The sequence below is a fragment of the Camellia sinensis genome, chromosome 14 (assembly GCF_055761805.1).
Source record: "Camellia sinensis isolate YWXY chromosome 14, ASM5576180v1, whole genome shotgun sequence".
NCBI lineage: Eukaryota > Viridiplantae > Streptophyta > Magnoliopsida > Ericales > Theaceae > Camellia > Camellia sinensis.
Genome location: NC_138974.1, coordinates 74,356,291 through 74,375,697, shown reverse-complemented (window position 1 = coordinate 74,375,697; position 19,407 = coordinate 74,356,291). Strand labels below are relative to the sequence as shown.

At 37.7% G+C, this 19,407-nt stretch overlaps 1 protein-coding gene across 4 annotated transcripts; it reads right to left on the bottom strand.

The window, feature by feature from the left end:
• Positions 1-661: 661 nt before the first annotated feature.
• On the bottom strand, positions 662-18,229 carry LOC114262335 (carbamoyl phosphate synthase arginine-specific large chain, chloroplastic). Of its 4 annotated transcripts, XR_003629327.2 has the most exons (5): positions 16,632-18,229; positions 5,621-6,313; positions 3,283-4,850; positions 2,291-2,447; positions 662-864 (listed from the first exon to the last, which is right to left on the bottom strand). XR_003629327.2 is itself a non-coding variant. In XM_028202697.2 (4 exons), exons 1-3 carry the CDS (start codon positions 17,973-17,975, stop codon positions 3,300-3,302), a joined length of 3,588 nt encoding a protein of 1,195 aa, XP_028058498.2. In that variant the 5' UTR covers positions 17,976-18,229; the 3' UTR covers positions 662-864; positions 3,283-3,299. The 4 variants fall into 4 exon arrangements, 3 of the variants coding, with proteins under 3 accessions (XP_028058498.2, XP_028058499.2, XP_028058497.2); XM_028202697.2 differs by lacking the exon at positions 2,291-2,447; XM_028202698.2 differs by lacking the exons at positions 662-864; positions 2,291-2,447 and adding an exon at positions 3,037-3,151.
• Positions 18,230-19,407: the final 1,178 nt, after the last annotated feature.

The window sequence follows — 19,407 nt, the reverse complement described above, 5'->3', positions numbered from 1 at the left end:
TTGAGACCGTTACAATACCCAGTGTAATAAACCTCTGAAGTCATTACAGTTTTCTTTCTCTAAATTGTTTCATTTTTTTTATGAGACTTTTGGCAAGCCCTTGAAATGGGATAGAAAAAAAATCAGCGGAAAATTAGAGCTTGTATGGTCCCCTACCCACCTCAAAAATAATATAATAATAATAAACCCAAGTTATCTTCCAACAAAATTAGTTAACTTATTTCTCTTCTGGCAACTAAATAAAATAGTCAAAAAAAAAATCATTACAAAAAGTCTACTCTTTCTCTTTATTTTCTACATATTTTTTTTTTATAAAAAATCAAAAAATTATTAAAAAAAAGTCAATCCCCAAAACCCCCAAGTTATGTTTTCAAACAAGATTTCGAAGTTACAGTCGCATTTTGAAAACACGACTTTGTAAAATAGAACACAGATTTGAAATATAAGTTTTAAACTGCTTGGATTTGAAAATTGTCTTAAAAATGTTAGGTAAAAAACACCAAGGAGCATAGTTCATCTTGAAATCTTAGAGCAGCCATGAACTTTGAAAGTTTTCATCAAAACTTGACTTGAAAACTAACATTAGTGCTCCATGGCTTATCTCATAAGCACGCTTCTAAGTGAGAACGTCTATCCTAACAATGCCTGCTCACAAAACTAATTTAATCACAATCAATCAATCCAATCATGCTAAAACTAATTTAAAATCCTACAACTCAGTTATAGATAGTGAGAAAACACGCATTGATTAGTTTGAAATGAAGGCATTGAGGTCGTTGTCTAACCTTAAATCAATGAAATAACTGTCAACATTAAGTCTCTTAGAAGTCCTTATACGCCAGCTGAGTTAGGTTTGGGCTTGACCTGTAATGACAGAAACGAGAGTTAAAAAAATATTAGATCTAGAATTTTTTTCTTTCCCAAATAGAACATGTCTGATTGATATTCAAAGCACATGTAGAAGCCATGAAATGAACAGCATATTCAACAATTTTGCAGAGAGAAGTAATTTGAACAATTCAAGCGATGAAGTGTTTCCAGAAAGGAGCTTCCAAATTACTGTCAACAAGTCCGGCGGAGGACCGTTAACTGAGTCAAAGAAAGGATGTGAAGTGAAGACCTTTTTCCATCACAAATTTTCCATCAACTTTCTTACCCAAAAGTACAAACCCCAATAACAGAGTGATCATTTTCAATAATCAATTGCACCATCAACAATTATCATAGATAAAACAATTACTTTCTCTTAATAATTATTTGAAGAACATAAACTAAAAGTATCTATAAAAAGCATGAAGATCTACACCTTCCTTTAAAAGCTCATATGCCTAATATCAACAAGCAGTACAGAAAATAATGGATCATAATTTTCTCATAAAATGAAGGTCTTTTCGAACACTCCCATTAAAGGGACCCCAAAATGTCTCAGAATTTATCAAGACTCAGTTGCAATGTAAAATAAAATAAAACAAAACAAACCAAAACAAATCTTTTGTGGTCAAAATATTTGGTAATCTTCGGACTTGAAGGAGGGGGGAAATTTTCAATTTAAAAAAAAAAAAAAACAAACAACGGACAGGGACTGGTATCCAATGTCATTTTCAACACCTTAAAAAAGATGGGGTTGTGGCCCAATTCCTTATTTTGACTTTTGGCTCCTAAAAATATTTGTCTTAGGAAGTGTATATCATACTTTCATAAAGTTCTATTTCCCAACCACCACACCTTAAAGCAGATATCATGCCATATCACTAGTACGATGTTCATACTTCCAAGAATCAAGGAAAAGTGTGTTTTAATTCTACATTAGGATTTTCACAAATGTTGGAAGTTGCTAGTTTCTCTAACTGAGGTCCACCCCCCCCCCCCCCCCCCCCAAAAAAAAAGGAGAGTTTTGGACACAGTTGGAACAGAGTTTCGGACACAGTTGGAACAGGACTAGTTCGGAAACTCAACATCAGGTCGTTTGAGTCAAATATGTTTGGTTGGATTCCGATTGATTGAGAGAGAGAGAGCGAGAGAGAGAGAGATTCGGGTTGCTACATTGAAGCACAAATAATTTGGAAGTTGATCACCAAGAAGTAACCTTAATGCATTATCAGAATTGTAACCTGTTCCAAAATAGCAGAACAACATTGTTGAGCACTTCATTTTGCCATCCCAAGGCACACATTTCTCATATAATACTACTCCCTCCAATTAATTTTCCAAAACTAAAAATAATTAACAAATAGACAATTAAAAGCACATTTGCATCTACACATGCTTAAGCGAGAGATGAGAGATTGACCTCATTGACAACGCTTCCATCATCCATCTAAATTTCAAACATCATGGCGTCTAATTCTCGCAACGATTTTTAAATTATATCCTATATTCAATATGAGAAAACAAGTTCTAGATGTGCTTCAACATTGGTACATGTAGAGTAGCTCAATCTATAATGCCTGTTCACAAAAAGGGAAAACCACTTAAGTAAGATGATAAACAAGCAACAGACACTAGTAGCCTATAACCACTGAATCCTCTAAATGGTAAGTTTTGATCTAGACGTGTGTATCCACAACCAAACAAATCGTAAACATTAGAAAATTCCCTGAAATTAGCATTCTTACAGCCAATCTTTATCTTTTCCACCAATGAGACTAATGAACTATGTGATCCACGTAGCCCACTAACCAAGCTTTGACTATCAAGTTCAAGCCGAGATTATGTATAAAATTAAAGCAAGTTCAAAGATACATGAAAAGTAATTTTGTTTATAAGTGAACAAAAATAACAATATATGCATTCCACTCTTTTAACTGGGGTTTGACCAATAAGTTTTAATGAGTCAAATAGATGTAACAATCAGAGATACAACCTCTTCTACCAATTTTAAAGTTGACACACTAATAGTAACAGGCTAATGAATCAAGTAATTAAATTTGAGCATCAAACAATTTGCCCCAACAGAAAAGCTGGTGCTTCTGATTGTAGAACCTGTGTTAGGAAGTATTACAGTTCAAATTAGTGACATTGTTTGTGAAAAAATACTTTCTTGAACTGCCAAAACCGGGGCTGGTTGCATTAAAAATTATGACATTTTTATATTACATATCTTGATTGACATGGAATCCCAACATGCGACTTGCCCAACTTGTTCCAGCAGCTACCAGAAACAAAAATATAAGAAGCCACAAAATTGCTAAAAACAAACAACAAAGGAAATGCTTGTCCAAAACAAAACTGATTGAAACAAATAAGCAGCATCAAGAAGAGAATGAAAAAACACATTCTTACCTAAATGCCTACTAAATTCAAAGAGAGGAAGAAGCAGACTGCAAATTCTTTACATCACTTGTTTCCTTCTTATTGTCAAAGAAGTCCTGAAGAGCAACCATCTTGAGAGTGCTGCTTTTCAAGCTCCTTATAGCCTCTGCAGTAGCCAAAGCTCCAGCAACAGTTGTTATTATTGGAACCTTGTAGGCAAGAGCCATCCTCCTCAGCTTTCTTCCATCAATCTGGTCAAGCGGATCACCCGAACTTGTAATCACCATCAACTGAATCTGCTCATTAGCAATCATATCTCCAGCATGTGGACGCCCTTCATGCATCTTTAGTACTCGCTCCACAGGTATGCCATCTAATTCAAGGATATGAGCTGTTCCAGAAGTTGAAATGAGTTTGAATCCAAGTCCTAAAAAGGCCTGGGCAATTGTGGCAAGGTGGGGCTTTGTCAAGTCATTTAAGCTGAGGAAAACAGTGCCAGACACTGGTAGCTTCTGCCCAGCAGCAATTTGGGCCATGGCAAACGCAATTGAAAACTCAAAGGCAATGCCCATCACTTCACCAGTGCTACGCATTTCAGGTCCCAACAACACATCACAACCTTGGAATTTCTCAAACGGAAGAACAGCTTCCTTAACTGATACGTGTTGAGGTATTACCTCTTTCGTGAAACATAGGTCATGAAGAGACTTCCCTGACATGACAAGAGAAGCATATTTAGCCAATGGGTGCCCAATTGCTTTGGACACAAATGGAACTGTGCGAGAAGCACGGGGATTAGCCTCAAGCAAAAAAACCTGCCCAGAAGACGTAATTGCATACTGACAGTTCATGAGTCCACAAACATTTAACCTCTTTGCCAATTTCTCAGTCCATGACCTAATTCTATCCAAGCATGTAGAGGAGACAGTTTTTGTTGGAATCAAGCATGCTGAGTCACCAGAATGGACCCCAGCCTGCTCAATGTGCTCCATTATCCCACCGATCACAACATTACCATGTGAGTCTGCCAGTGCATCGACATCTATCTCTATTGCATCGGACAAATATCTGTCAATCAACACAGGACGATCTGGATCCACCTCAACAGCATTCTCAAGGTAGGTCACAAGCTTGTCGTCACTATAAACAATCTCCATTGCCCGGCCACCCAGAACATAGGAAGGCCTGACAACAACTGGGTAACCTATTTCCTTTGCAATAGCAAGCGCATCGGCTTCACTGCTGGCAATGCCTCCTTTCGGCTGTTCAATCTCTAGTTCCTGCAGAATGGCATTGAACCTTTTTCTGTCCTCAGCAGCATCAATGGAATCAGGTGAAGTGCCCCAAATGCGAACATACCCAGTCCCACTAGCACATTCAGGCTTGTACTCTTCTAAGTAGTGCTGAATTGCAAGTGACAGTTTTAGGGGGGTTTGGCCTCCAAACTGCACAATAATGCCATCAGGTCGTTCCAAGTCAATAATGTTACAAACATCTTCAATTGTCAGAGGTTCAAAGTAGAGACGGTTGCTTGTATCGTAATCAGTAGATACTGTCTCAGGATTTGAATTCATCATGATTGTCTCGTAGCCTGCATCCTGCATAAGAACAAAACATAATAAAAATCAAAGATAATATGAAAATAAAAACAAAACCCCCCAAAAAAAAAAAACCATGTGAAAGTAACATCTTATTCAAAATCAATGTGAATGCATGCAATTAATACACAGTCAGCAGACTTGTGCATTACTTCTCCTTTTCTAGATTTTTGAACAAATAATATCATGTACATGGCTTGTTGATGGACCATCAATAATAAATTTTTAGTCCACTCAGAGAGAGAGAGAGCGAGAGAGCAACAGAACCAAAATCAAACACATGTATGCAATACATATACTAACATATAAGGACTTATGGATATCTTCTAAGACATCAATATTCCCTTTCTAATACTAATGGCTAGTTTAATTTTTCAGGAATATGGAACACTGGAAACATGGCAGGTTTCCATTCAATGCAGAGTTTACCCATTTTTCAAGATCTTTAAGTACAAATAACAAAAGATACTAAAATAATCCTCTCCTTTTGGTTCTTCTTAGCCATTCAATCCATCCCTAAGTGGGATGTAGCCATAATCATACCAGCACTCCATGACAAAAGTAATACGTAGTTGATGGCTATCATCAATTTTTCAAAAGAAAAACAATCAAGCAAAATGCTAGTCAGCACAATGCTTTACTACCCAAAATGCCCCGTCGTGGGAAAGCCATGTTATCATAATAATATTATAAACGGGAATTGGACAACCAACAACGCTGAGGTAGCAAAGGAAGAATATTCTCCATAAAAGTTAAAGGAAGATACAAACCTGAAGGGCAAAGGATGTATGGCAGCAACAGTAGTCAAACTCAATTCCCTGACCGATCCGATTCGGTCCTCCACCTAAAATCAAAGCCTTCTTCTTTTGCGTGGGAGCTGATTCACACTCAAAGTCATAAGAAGAGTACATATAAGGAGTATTGGCCTCAAATTCCGCAGCACAGGTATCAACTCGTTTATATGCTGGAATTACACCCAAAAACAAACGCCTTGAGCGAACTTCTTTCTCAGTGGATTTTGTTGCAAAAGCTATCTGCTTATCACTGAAACCTCTCTTCTTTACTTCATAAAATTCATCCTTCGTCAAATGAGACAAATTCTGCGCCATAAGGTATTGTTCCACATCCACCAGCTCTTTAAGCTGAGTAAGGAACCATTTGTCAATGTAACTCAGCTCATGAATGTCATCCACCTTTATGCCCCTCTTCATTGCAGCATATATGGCATGGATGCGATCAGGGTTAGGGACTCGAAGGCTATACTTCAAGCGGTCCAAATCCCAATCTAGTTCTTTAACCTGCGCACAACCCCATCCAAAGTAACCACATTCCAATGATCGAACTGCTTTCTGAAAAGATTCTTGGAATGTGCGGCCTAGTGCCATGGATTCACCAACAGATTTCATCTGGGTTGTCAGTATCGGCTCAGAGCCAGGGAACTTCTCAAATGCAAACCGGGGAATCTGCAGGATTTATGAAACCAAAAAAAATAATTGAATTGAAGATAATGGCATGAGATAGTGAAATGCCGAAGTAAGTGAGTAATACAAACTTACATACATATTGATAAGTAGAATGAATAGTAGATATATTGGAAGGCAGATGAAAACAAAAACCAAAATACAAATAACAAAAATGACAATGTCACCTTTCCAAAAAAAAAGCCCAACGTCAGTGACAAAAAAAAAATCGTTTCCATACACTATAATAATATCCTAATATAATTTGTAAAGCTAAATGAGGATGTTATCAAAATTTTATAGTTGCTAGAGAGCACTGGACAAAGATAACCAAAAAGTACAAGAAAAATGTGACATGTACCTAGGAGGAAGACTTTACAAGAGAACCCCAAAAGAAAATTACATTTTCATTTAAGTAAAACACACACACACACACATCTTACCCAAAAAAATTAAAAATAAATAAAAATAAACACACAAAAAAGAGTCCAGGCAACCATTTACTGGGTACAATACTGGAAAATTGTGGACAAAAAACAAAAAGCTAAAAAGAGGAGCGAGAATCTAAGAATTCATACAAGCAGTGCATAGTAGAACATCAAGGAGAGGTAAAAATTGAGACAAATGAAAGAATTATCCTCATATTGAGTAACGAGATGTAATCTTGACTTGAGGTATTTGTCTTAATGCAAGGTGTTCAAAATAGCCTTTATGTTATGGACTATCCAATGTAGCAGCACTGCATGTAATGAAGCTCAAACGAAGGACTACAACAAGAACCCACATTTAAGAGTGGTCTTCATTAGCCAACTCTTCAACTCAGTTGAGAAATGATCATAAAATTCAACTATACCAAGAACTTGCAAATAACCAGAGGAATCAGTATAATTGATGCAATTACTCATAATCTTGCCTTATCAGAAACATATGTAACCGATTCCATGAAACGATAACACAGAGTCTACTAGCTACTAAATGTAACCCACAGTTGGCATACTTGGCAAGGCAACAGAATTTTCTCACATTCCCTCCAAGTTCATTTACTTGTTATTTCTCCGAATGCCGATTAAAAGGCCCAGCCTCAAGAATAACTGAAAGAATCTACTAGAAGTTAACAGATGTGTGCATGTTAAATGGGGGAGGGAATTTCATGCCAAAAAGATTGAATTGAAAACATATTTGGAAACAAAAAAAAAGGCTACTGGTATAGAATTGATAAAACATTGTCCTTTATAAGCAACATAAATCATTCATCATCCACTCTAACCAAATGATATGTCTCTCTCTCCATCTCTCTATCCATGCGCGTGCGTAAGCGTGGCTGTTTTGCTCACAAGGTATCTAGGCTTTTTAAAGCAACCAATTATTTAGCTGTACAAAAAAATTGTCTGCTTTCAATATGCACAAAAACAACAGAAGGTGGCACCACACATCCTTTCATCAAGAACAACTCCTGGCTATTAACCAAGGGATCCCACTTATAGGATTGACATCTCCTCTAATAAATTGCACTAAAAGCTGTATATTTTTATTGAAACCTTTAAACATCATGCATCACTAACATGCTTTTCTAAAAGAGTAATAAACCAGATGAACCGTTCCAGAAAATCTCTCAACAATGTGGAAGAAGAATGGCTGTAATTTGGCTTGAACAATGTTGGACAAAAACTAGACATTGACAACTCAAATCCCATAACAAACAATACTACATAAAATGAAGTCCACTGCAGTTGGGCAAGAAGATTAGGACAATTAAGAGATCTGATTTTTTGAAGCAACCAGTTTTAGGAGGTCCAATACCCCCCTATTTTCATTTATGAAAGCTCGACATCAGAAAATATAACCTTTCAAACATTCCACAAAAACCACCTTCTCAACTTCCTTTGCCAAAAATTTCTTACACCCATTACCAAAAATTATTCTTTAGCACAACTAAACAGCCCTTCGTTCTTGAAATTCTACTTCTTATATTTCAAAGATCTAACTCCACTCCAAAACTATAAGATTCCTCAACATATGAGAAGACCCCGCCCTCAGCAAAAAAATGGCCTGGTTCATGATTTGACAGTGTTTGGTCTTTTATTTTCGCTTCAGCCCTCAACATATGAGAAGACCCATCAGAAGGGACAAAAAAATATTAAAAAAAAAAAAGGCTGGTTCATGATTTACCGTGAAAACCAAGTGTCACTTCCAAACAAGAGTAATCTAGGGGAAATCCCTTTTCTCAAATTGCAAGGCAGTTGAACAGCAAGAGAAGGGGGAAAATAAAAGATAAACACTGTTCCAAACATCAGATCTTGCATAAACTTTGAGAAAAAGAAAAATAGTAAAAAAACATGATGAAAACTAAAACTTGAAACAACTGATTAAGTTCTCAACCATAATTGGCATAACCCATCCAAGAGAAGATGGGATGGGAACAAAGCGTGACCATGAGGACCCGAGTTTTTAAAGGCTCAAGGCGCACTAAGGCACTGAAGGTCTCTCGGGGCCTAGGTAGGGATGGCAATTTGAAACCGGCCCGACGGGGACCCGACCCCCCGTCCCCGATAAGAGTAGTTTTTCCCCGAAAAATACCCCCGACGGGCCGGGGATGGTATTTAAAATTGAATCCCCGATCAAATTCGGGCCGGGGACGGGGATCACTTTCACAGCCCCAGCCCCGGCCCCGTTCCCCACCCCGTTTCTCCCCGATCTAATCTATTATATATCTATTATTATATTATATATCAAATCTAATCCCCGATCTAATCTATTATATATCTATTATTATATTATATATCAAATCCCCTTATATCTATTATTATATTATATATCAAATCCCCTTATATCTATTATTATATTATATATCAAATCCCTGATCTAATCTATTATATATCTCTGCTCTCTCTTCTCTCTGATCTGTCTCTCTTCTCTCGCTCTCTCGCTCTCTTTCTTCTCTCACAGACGCTACGCAACGCAGTCGGCTCCTCTCGTCGCCTCCTCCTCCTCCAGGCCACCACCGCCTCCCCCTCCTCCTCCAGGCCACTGCCGCCTCTCCGTCGCTTCCTCCTCCTCCTCCTCCTCCTACGCCTCTCGCAGCCTCCTCCCGTCGCCTCTCGTGGCCGTCTTTCTCCGCAAGGCCACCGTCAGATCTGAGAAGATCTGAGAAGATCCGTCGGCTCGGCTCCTCCCTCCTACCAGATCTGTCTTTTTTTTTTTTTGATGATGTTACCGTTGATGAAGATGATGTTATTGATGATCGATGATGTTGGTGTGGATAATAGATAATGTTGTTGATGATGATAAGCTAAACAGAGACGGGGATTTTCCGGGGTCGGGGAAACCCGACCCCTGTTGGGGGCGGGGCCGGAGAGGGTAAGGGGTTCCCCATCGGGGATCGGTGCCGGGGACGGGGAAGTTTGTAGTTTCGGGGATCGGGGACGGGGAGGGTGATCCCGGCCCCGCCCCGTCCCGTTTCCATTCCTAGGCCTAGGCGCAAGGCGAGGCGCGGGCTTTATTGAAGTAAGGCGCACAGTCTTCGTAAAAAATAGGAAAATTAACATAGATTAATCATTCATAGTACTAAGACAATTTTTTAAAAAATAAAAAATAATCAAGATTCAAGATTCAAGACAAAATATAGAATAATTCTCAAAGCCATGAAAGTGCATATTACATAACATTCCAATTTTCAAAGATCAAATAATCCACATTCAATAAAATAAAAATAAAAACATAAACACTAAGTTGTCGTTTGATAACACTTACGTTTTCAGTTTTTTGTTTATATTTACAAAAATTTTAAAAACTCAAACAAAAACTTGTTTGGTAAAATTTTAGATTTAAAAATCAGTGGTCTCAGTTTACAAATTTGGCCAAAAAATGAAAACACAAAAAATGTGTTTCCGTTTTGAGTTTTGAGTTTTTTTTTTTTTTTGACTACCCAACACTAGCCACCACCCGCTACCATTTTCCACCACCATCTTTGGCCACCACCCCCCACCCCCCACTACCACCTGCCACCACTACTCACCACCCACCTGCCACCATCACCCACCACCACCCACCACCCACCTGCCACCCACTCGCCACCACCATCCACCCCTCACCGCCACCACCGCCGCCACCACCACCCACCTGCCATCCACCCGCCACTACCATCTACCGCCCGCCACCACCACCCGCCATCTACTTGCCACCAGCACTCACCAGCCACCCGCCACCACCACCCACCACACACCACCACCACCATCACCCACCACCCACCTCCTACCACCACCCACTACCACCCACTCGCTACCACCTACCACCCGCCACCGTCACCCACCCACCCACCACCACCACCACCCGCCACCCACTTGCCACCACCACCCGCCGCCGTCACCCACCCGCCGCCGTCACCCACCACCCGCCACCCATCTGCCACCACCACCCACCACCCGCCACCACCCACTTGCTACCATCCACCACCCGCCACCGTCACCCACCCACCCATCCGCCACCACCCACCGCCACCACCCGCCACCACCACCTACCCACCACTTTCTACCACCGTCACCACTTTCTACCACCGTCTTCCGCCACCACTTGCTATTTCTCGCTCTTTTTTATATTTTTAAAATTTTTTAAACATTTTGTTAATTACCAAACGCGTTTGTAGTTTATGTTTTTCTAAAAATAAACAAAAACCAGTTTATAAAATTTTTGTAAATATAAACTGAAAACGTAAACGTTACCAAACACGCAGCATCCAAAACATAAATATCCAACAAATACTAATATACGTCTTAACACTTAAAAACATTAATATCAAAAGAAATGGTAGGTTAGGTCGGTGTCAGTCAATCATCATCCTCAACATCAATGGCAACATCTTCTTCTCTATCAGTTGATTTATATCCCTCAACATCTTCCTCCTTTGTGTCATCTGAGCCCGCTTCCTCTTCATCTATTAATTGAAGTGGAGTCAATGTTGATGATTTAGATATCCTTGGTTGTGCCTTTGAGCGTGAACTTGTTGCTCTACTTGCATGACTACTTTCTTCTACTCCAGAAGCTCTAGCAACAGTGGCCCACGTCAAGCCATCATCATCATCAAACACAGGCTCATTATCTTCATCTGATTCTCCATCCATCCTTCCAAGCAACCACTCATTGCTTTCATTAATATTTTGCAAAGATATGGGATCAAGAGTGTTGCGCATGTCGTACCTAAATCTCAATGTTCTATTGTATTTGACATACACTATATCATTGAGACGTTGTTCCAATCTATTTCTTTTCTTGCTATGAAGTTACAAGTATTAAAAAGATATTAAATTCTATATAATGAGAATAAAAAATATTTGAATTGAACAAAAAATTAGTTAGAATGTTAAATATTCACATGTTCGAATACACTCCAATTCCGTTCACAACCCGATGAACTACATGTTAGGCTAAGGACTTTTATGGCAAACGTTTGCAAGTTTGGAGTATAAGAACCATATGATGCCCACCAATCAGCTGCGATAATCCACTAGTTAGAAATAACTGTTAACAAGTATTGAGTTTTACTAAAAGTATTACTAAAAATAAACTCTGAGTCTTTAATATATTACCTGGTGCTCTTGTATTTCTTTGCCTAATCGCAACAGACTTGCGAAAAAGACTCTCAGCCTTCATATAAATACTCATCTCATTAGTGATAAAATCTTGAAAGTGACATCCGGGACCAACCTTTGCATGCATTCATAAAACCCATTCATCACTTCATGATCTTTTTGCACCTCTAACGCTTTTGGGTAAAAAAATTCTGGATTAAGAAAATGCGCAGCTGCATGTAAAGGCCGATGCAATTGGACATCCCATCTTTTGTTAATGATTTCGAAGATTTCATTATACTTCTCTTCTTTATGATCAAATGAACTTGCAATGCATTCTTTTGCCCTATCCATTGCCTCATAAATGTATCTCATGGGAGGTTTCTTCTCGGTATCAACCAATCTAAGCACTTTGACAAGAGGACCCGAGACCTTAAGGGCAAACACAACAATATTTCAAAATAAAGGCATCAACAAAATTTGTGCCATTCTTTTACCTTGTGGCTCCTTTGCCCATTTGCTTGAGGTCCAGTCTTCGGAGGTGACCATCTTTCTCAAATTGTTTTTTTGTTGATGCATCCTAGACAAAGTAAAAAAGGCGGTTGCAAATCTAATTTTTGCAGGCTTGATCAAATTCTTCAAATTTGTATAGCGCCTCATCATGTTTAGCAACGTAGGCCGATTGTAAATGTAGCTATGTACTGCAATACCCCTTTCAAATGTCTTTTTCAGTCTAGGTATCTTGAAAATGTCTTCTAACATCAAGTCCAAACAATGAGCAGCACATGGTGTCCAATACAAGTGTTCATACTTAGCTTCCAAAAGCCTCCCTATAATATAACAATAACGAAGAATTATTATTTTTAAGTTTTTAAATTTTAAATACAAAACAAACTATGAGTAAACAATTTTGATGTAAGGAATGAGGAAATATTCTTACTCGCCAACACATTAGCTGCAGCACTATCAGTGATAACTTGCACCACATTCTCTTTTCCAACTTTCCCCACAAACTTGTCTAGTAATTCAAATAGCTTTTGCCCATCCTTTGAATAGCTAGAAGAATTAACCGACTCAATAAACATGGTTCCTCTGGACAATTAACTAAAAAGTTAATCAATGTCCTTCCTCTCTTATCAGTCCAACCATCAACCATTATGGAACACCCGTATTTTGCACAATCCTCTTTATGATTCTTCATCAAATTTTCAGTATGTTTCACTTCTTTTTTGAGTTGGGTAACCCGCACTTCATGGTAAGTCGGTGGCTTCATACCAGGACTATATTGGCCAATGGCTTCAATCATTGGTCTAAAACTCTCATAATTTACTGCATTAAAAGGAATACCAGCATCATACATCCACCTTACAAATCTTTGCACTGCCCGAGCTCTCATTTCTTTTCTGTAAGGGTCATTTGTATCAATTTTGGTTTGTTTTCCTTTTGCTTGGTCTCTTCGATTTTTTACCACTGATTCAGGATTGGATGTGAAGTAAACATCCATAGGCCCTTTTCTCTTTGGCATTTTTGATTTGGATTTGGATTTGGATTTGGATGAACCTTGGCTACTACTTGTCAACTTACGGTGTTGATTGACATTGATCTCAACGACATCATCATCTTCATCTTCATCTTCCATGTCCATGTCCATGTCCATGTCCATGTCCATGTCATTGAAATCAGGCAACATGTTCATTTCTTCTTTTTGTGTCTCTTTTTTTTACATGAACTCTCTAATCTCTTCTCTTACATGAGAATGACACTTCGGGCAAGCAGTGACATTCCTATAACCTCCCGCGAGGTGTTGTTTCACCCGATAAGCACCTCCATTTGATACTTTACCAGAAAAATTACACTCGAACTTGTTTAAATTATTCTCCTCTACCAAATGGGCATATTGCCACGCCAGATCTTTTCTATTACTTTCCGATGTCATTTTCTACACAACAAATTTAATAAATGGAAAAATAATTGTATTAAAAGAATAAATGGAAAACAAATTTAATTCCTAACAGATAAAGGAAAAAAAAAAGACCAATACCACATTGTATTAATTAATTATTTGTGAATAATTAATTATTTGTAATTTTTTTTCCCTAACAAATAAAGGAAAAAAAAGATCAACAGCATATTACAAATAATTAATTATTTGTAATTTTTTTCCCTAACAGATAAAGAAAAAAAAAGATCAATAGCATATTACAAATAATTAATTTTTTTTTTCCCTAACAGATAAATTCTTCTCTTACATATTACAAATAATTTTTTTTTCAATAGCATATTACAGATAATTTTTGTAATTTTTTCCCTAATTTTATAATTTCAGAGACTCAACTCAAATAATTGAAAAAAAAAAAGAAGAAGCAAAACAGAGTTGAAGTCGAAGTCTGAAGAAGGAGAGAGAGGAAGAGTCGAAGTCGAAAACCTGAAGTAGTCGAAGACCAAAGAAAAAAAAAAAAAAAAAACCAACCAGAACTGAAAGTCGAAGCAGAACTGAGAGTCGAAGAAGAAGAAGAAGAAGAAGAAGGAGGAGGAGGAGAAGGGGAGACAGAGTCGAAGTCGAATAGACCTGTGAAGCCGAAATCGAAGTCCCAAGTCGCAGTCGCAGTCGCAGTTGAAGTCCAGCTCCAACAGTCAAAGTCGAAGTCGATTGCGAGGCAAAAGAGGAAGAGACGACTTCAATTAGGGTTCATCTGAGTCGTATTTGGCTCATATGGTACATGAGTTGTAATCCTCTGTGATTACGAGCCATTCGAACACACCCTTACAGCCGTTAGATCAGATCTATCTCTTAAACAATCAGTCGCGCCTAGGCGAGAGCCTTGCACATCTCTCACCTGGTTCAAGTCGCTGCTAAGGCGCGCGCCTTACTAAAAGCGCCTCGCCTGGTACCTATTCAGTGGCACTGCCTGCGCCTCGCCTCACCTTGCGCCTAGGCGCGCTTTTCACAACACTGATGAGGACCCAACCCAAGTTGGATCCCCATGTTACTAGAAGAACAAGTTTAAAAAATATCACCTTTCTTTCGCATTTAGGAATTCATTCAGAGCAGAGCCCCATCAAATGGGAAGAAAAGATGCCAGGTTCTTCGTTTCTCATAAAACATGGGGAAAACTGTGCACATACGAAACTGTACAATGTGTGCATACATTTGTGTGTGTGTGTGCGCGCGCAATTTCAAAGTCTTTCTTTTTTATTTATTGACAACAGCAATTTCAAAGTCTTCTAGGCCAAAGAAACTTCCTTACCATGGAAATTCTGAAATAGGAGTGGACTGATTATAATAAAAGCAAAAATGTGCATTTTTAGTTTGTATACCATGAATGTTCAATTGTGCAAAGCTATGCACACTAATATTTCAAGATCACTCAGACTAAATCAAAACATAAAAAAAAAAGGGGGGGATAAAATAACAGCATGAAGTAAAACCTGCGAAAATAAGAGAAAAAGCAAAATGAAATGGAATAGACAGATGGAGGAAATCAGTTGTAACTCACACACATTATCCTTCTATGAACATTAAGTTTCTCCTTCACATATTTTTAATCTGCTAAATCAAACCGAAGAGGGCACTCTTGTAATTACTTATACAAAATAAAGGGAATCTCTTGAAATTCTAATCAGTGCACTTCTCTTAGAATATATCAACACGCTAACCCTGTTGGAGTGAACCAATTCACAAAAACTCTCTTTCTTCATAATGAAAACAGAAACAGAGTTGTGAAGTATAAATTTTATATGGACCTTGGATACAACGGTAAGCCGACTGTGGGGTACATCCTTAGAAAAAACGAGATGGAGGATTAGCTTAGGAAAGAAAAGTATAAAAAAAAATTGGGAGAAAAAAATTTTGAATGGCATCTAAACTATGGATTAAGCCCTCCCTGGAACAATAATATGGAAGATTGCAATAATGCACACAGAAAAAGTAATGATATATATGTGGTGTCAAAATGAGAAGTAGTCAAAATTTAAAGATAGAATTTGAAAGAATGAAGATGATAGGATCAAGGACTTTTTATGCACATCATTATTATTATTAATATTATTATTATTATCAGCAACAAAGACGAAACTTTATTAAAAAGAAGGATGAAGTACAAAAGGTGGAGGACAAGAAGTCCACCAAAAAGAGGAAAAGAAGAAGGAAAAAAAAAGGGAAAAAAAAAGCAAGAATTATGCGCATTATACTGTGCTTTTTTTTATTAGAAAGAATTCTCTATGTGGGTATTTCTCGAAAAAGTAGAGAGGATCAGCTTTCGTTGGTGTTACAAGCATCTATGCTACATTATAGACAAACTTCACCAGATTCTTTTTTCTTTTTTGATAAATTCCTTCACTAGATTCATGACATGAATAAAGGATTAAATATAGGCTCTCGTAAGTTTATGCATACCATCTAAAACAAATATCAGAAAAAAATACAACTTGGATGCTTGACTGACAAGAACTAATAAGTACTTCGAATTTTCAGTAAATATGTTCAGATTTTACAGTATCTTGTCCTTGTATATCTCCATTACCAATTGTCATTCCAAAATAAAGGCTTACTAGGAGTAATAGTTAATGACTCGTTTAATTCTCTAGCATCCATTACTCGATGATTGTTGGATACTAAACCAATACAAGTAAAAATATGTGAACAACATAAGTATTTGCAAGAAACAATAACAAGCAAAAAAAAAAAAAAGAACACAAGTAGAGATAAAAATAAAAAATAAAAATAAAAAAGTAAAAAAGATTAAAGAAAGACTTGCCTTTGTCACCACATAATCTATGGAAGGTTCAAAACTAGCAGGTGTTTTCTTTGTGATGTCATTAGGAATCTGATCAAGTGAGTAACCAACTGATAACTTGGCAGCCATTTTGGCTATTGGGAAACCAGTAGCCTTGGATGCTAGAGCTGAAGACCTTGAAACTCTAGGATTCATCTCAATTACCATAACTTCTCCATCATCAGGATTGACAGCAAATTGAACATTTGAACCACCGCATTCGACTCCTATTTCTCGTATGATGGCAATCGAGTAATCCCTAAGTCGCTGGTACTCCTTATCCGTGAGAGTCTGAGCAGGGGCCACAGTGATCGAATCCCCAGTATGGACACCCATTGGGTCAAAATTTTCAATCGAGCATATAATAACCACATTATCCGCCAAATCTCTCATAACTTCAAGCTCATACTCCTTCCACCCCAATAAAGACTTCTCTACAAGAACCTGCGTCGTCAAACTAGCTGCAAGCCCCGACTTACATATTGATTCAAATTCCTCCTTATTATAAGCAATCCCACCTCCCGTCCCACCCAATGTGAACGCGGGGCGTATAATCAAAGGAAACTCCCCTATTGAACTTGCAATTTCAATACACTCATCCAGAGTAGTCCCAATACCAGAAGGAGGTGTCTTTATCCCAATATTCTTCATTGCCTGCTTGAACAATTCTCTATCTTCAGCTTTCTTAATCGCGTCAAGCTTTGCTCCAATCAATTCGATACCATATTTCTCAAGCGACCCCCTCTCTGCCAAAGCCACCGCAAGGTTAAGAGCTGTCTGCCCACCCATAGTGGGCAATAAAGCATCAGGTCTCTCCTTCTCCAACACTTGCTCAACAAGTTCAGGAGTCATTGGGGCAATGTAAGTCCTGTCAGCCAAATCAGGATCAGTCATAATCGTAGCCGGGTTTGAATTGATGAGAATAACCTCATACCCCTCTTCCTTAAGAGCCTTACAAGCTTGTGTTCCCGAGTAATCGAATTCACAAGCTTGCCCAATAATAATCGGCCCTGCACCCAGAATCAGAATCTTCTTTATATCAGTTCTTTTACCCAATTGCTGATCACTCAACCCTCCTCGATTCGCCGAATCATTGTTTGCAGCAGAAACACAGCTCACTCTCTTGCATAATCTGGGAGAGCGCACGATTGAGTGGTGCGATTGAAGATTCAAATACCGCGAATTGATGGGTTTCTTTGAGTAGAAAAAGAGGCGAAGAGAGTTGGGTTTCGACAAATAGGACTTTGAGGGAGTTAGAAGAGACGAAGATGGTGATGAAATGAGCCTAGAAGTCACATTTTCGCAGTGTTTGATACAATAACCCATCTGATTCTATTGTTCTTCAGCTACCTTCAATGAAACAAAGAAAACAATTTCCCAAAGCTCAGAAAGAGACAGCAAGAGATGGAGAAAGTGTTGTAGAGAGTCTAGGGTTTCGAAGATCCTTGGGGAGCCATTCACAGTGCTCACTGGTGTTTGTGTTTTGTCCTCATCGATTGTTGGAGACTCGTTTGGAAGAGTGTGTTAGTTTAGAAGTCAAAAAAAAATTATTTAAAAAATTAAAAGTTTTATAATTTATATTAAAAAATTAAAGATTTTTTTAATTATTTTTATTAATTTTTTTAATTAAAAAAAATTATTTCAAAAAAATATTGAAAATATATTAATTTTTTTATTTTATATTTTAATTAAAAAATTATTAAAATAATCTATTTCAAAAGCCGATAAAATTGTCTCTCTCTCTTCTCATTTTGTTGCTGTTACATTTTGAGTCATGGCAGACCGACCTTGTCGCAAACCTTATCTCTCTCCACTTTCTTAACCTTATCTCTGCACTTAGCAGCTAAAAGGCCCCACAAGTTGGATTGAGACTAAAATAATTGGGATTCGTTTGGAAATACATTATTTTAATAAATTTTTAATTTTTTAATTAAAATATGAGATAAACAAATTAATATGTTTAGAATAATTTTTTTAATTTTTTACAAAAAAAATATACAAAATATAGAGAGAAAAAATAATATTTGACTATAAGTTAGGCTTTTTTGATTTTGTTTAGTAATTTTTTGACTTTTAGATTACGGGCTGGTTATATAAGTCAAAAAGTTACTCTAAAATCCAAAAGATATCACTATTCACAAAAAAAAAATTAAAATATCAATTTTCTTCAAAATCACTATTCACCGAATTGATGTGTGTGGCAGTGCTGTGTGCGGCAGTGGAGGAAAAAGAAAGGATTGGGCGTGGTTTTTACACACACCGTTGTTCGTCTCATAGAGGTCATCACGGGTCCCGTTTTGATAATCTGAACCGTTCAATATGTAGAAATCGTCAAGTACTATATGTCTGAAAAAAATCACATTGATCGGATATCGATAACTATATGATCAAATCAGTTATGTACAACAAATGGATGGTGTTATAATTAATGATTGAAAAATAAATAAATCTGATCAGATAGCTATCGATATCCGATTAACGTGATTGTTTATAGGTACATAGTGTTCGACGAGTTACACACATTGAACGGTTCAGATTATTAAAATGGGACCCGTGATGACCCCCACGGGCCAAACAAAACCGTCCAGTGCTTTGTACAAAAATTAGCCAATAATTTCCAACCCCAATTCACTCCAGCCGGTTGTACCGCTGGGGCCACCTCTCTCTAATCATCTCTTACATACTTTTATTATATAATTTTTTAATACACATTTTTTTTATAAAAAGTCAAAAAGTTAACCCAAACTTTCATATTTTT

Excerpts from the sequence above, each read along its gene's own strand:
- LOC114262335 (XM_028202697.2), bottom strand. The coding sequence starts at position 17,975 with ATGGGTTATTGTATCAAACACTGCGAAAATGTGACTTCTAGGCTCATT. Across the intron at positions 6,314-16,631 it reads TAGATTATGTGGTGACAAAG|ATTCCCCGGTTTGCATTTGA; the intron begins GCAAGTCTTTCT and ends TAAATCCTGCAG. Across the intron at positions 4,851-5,620 it reads ATACATCCTTTGCCCTTCAG|GATGCAGGCTACGAGACAAT; the intron begins GTTTGTATCTTC and ends GTTCTTATGCAG.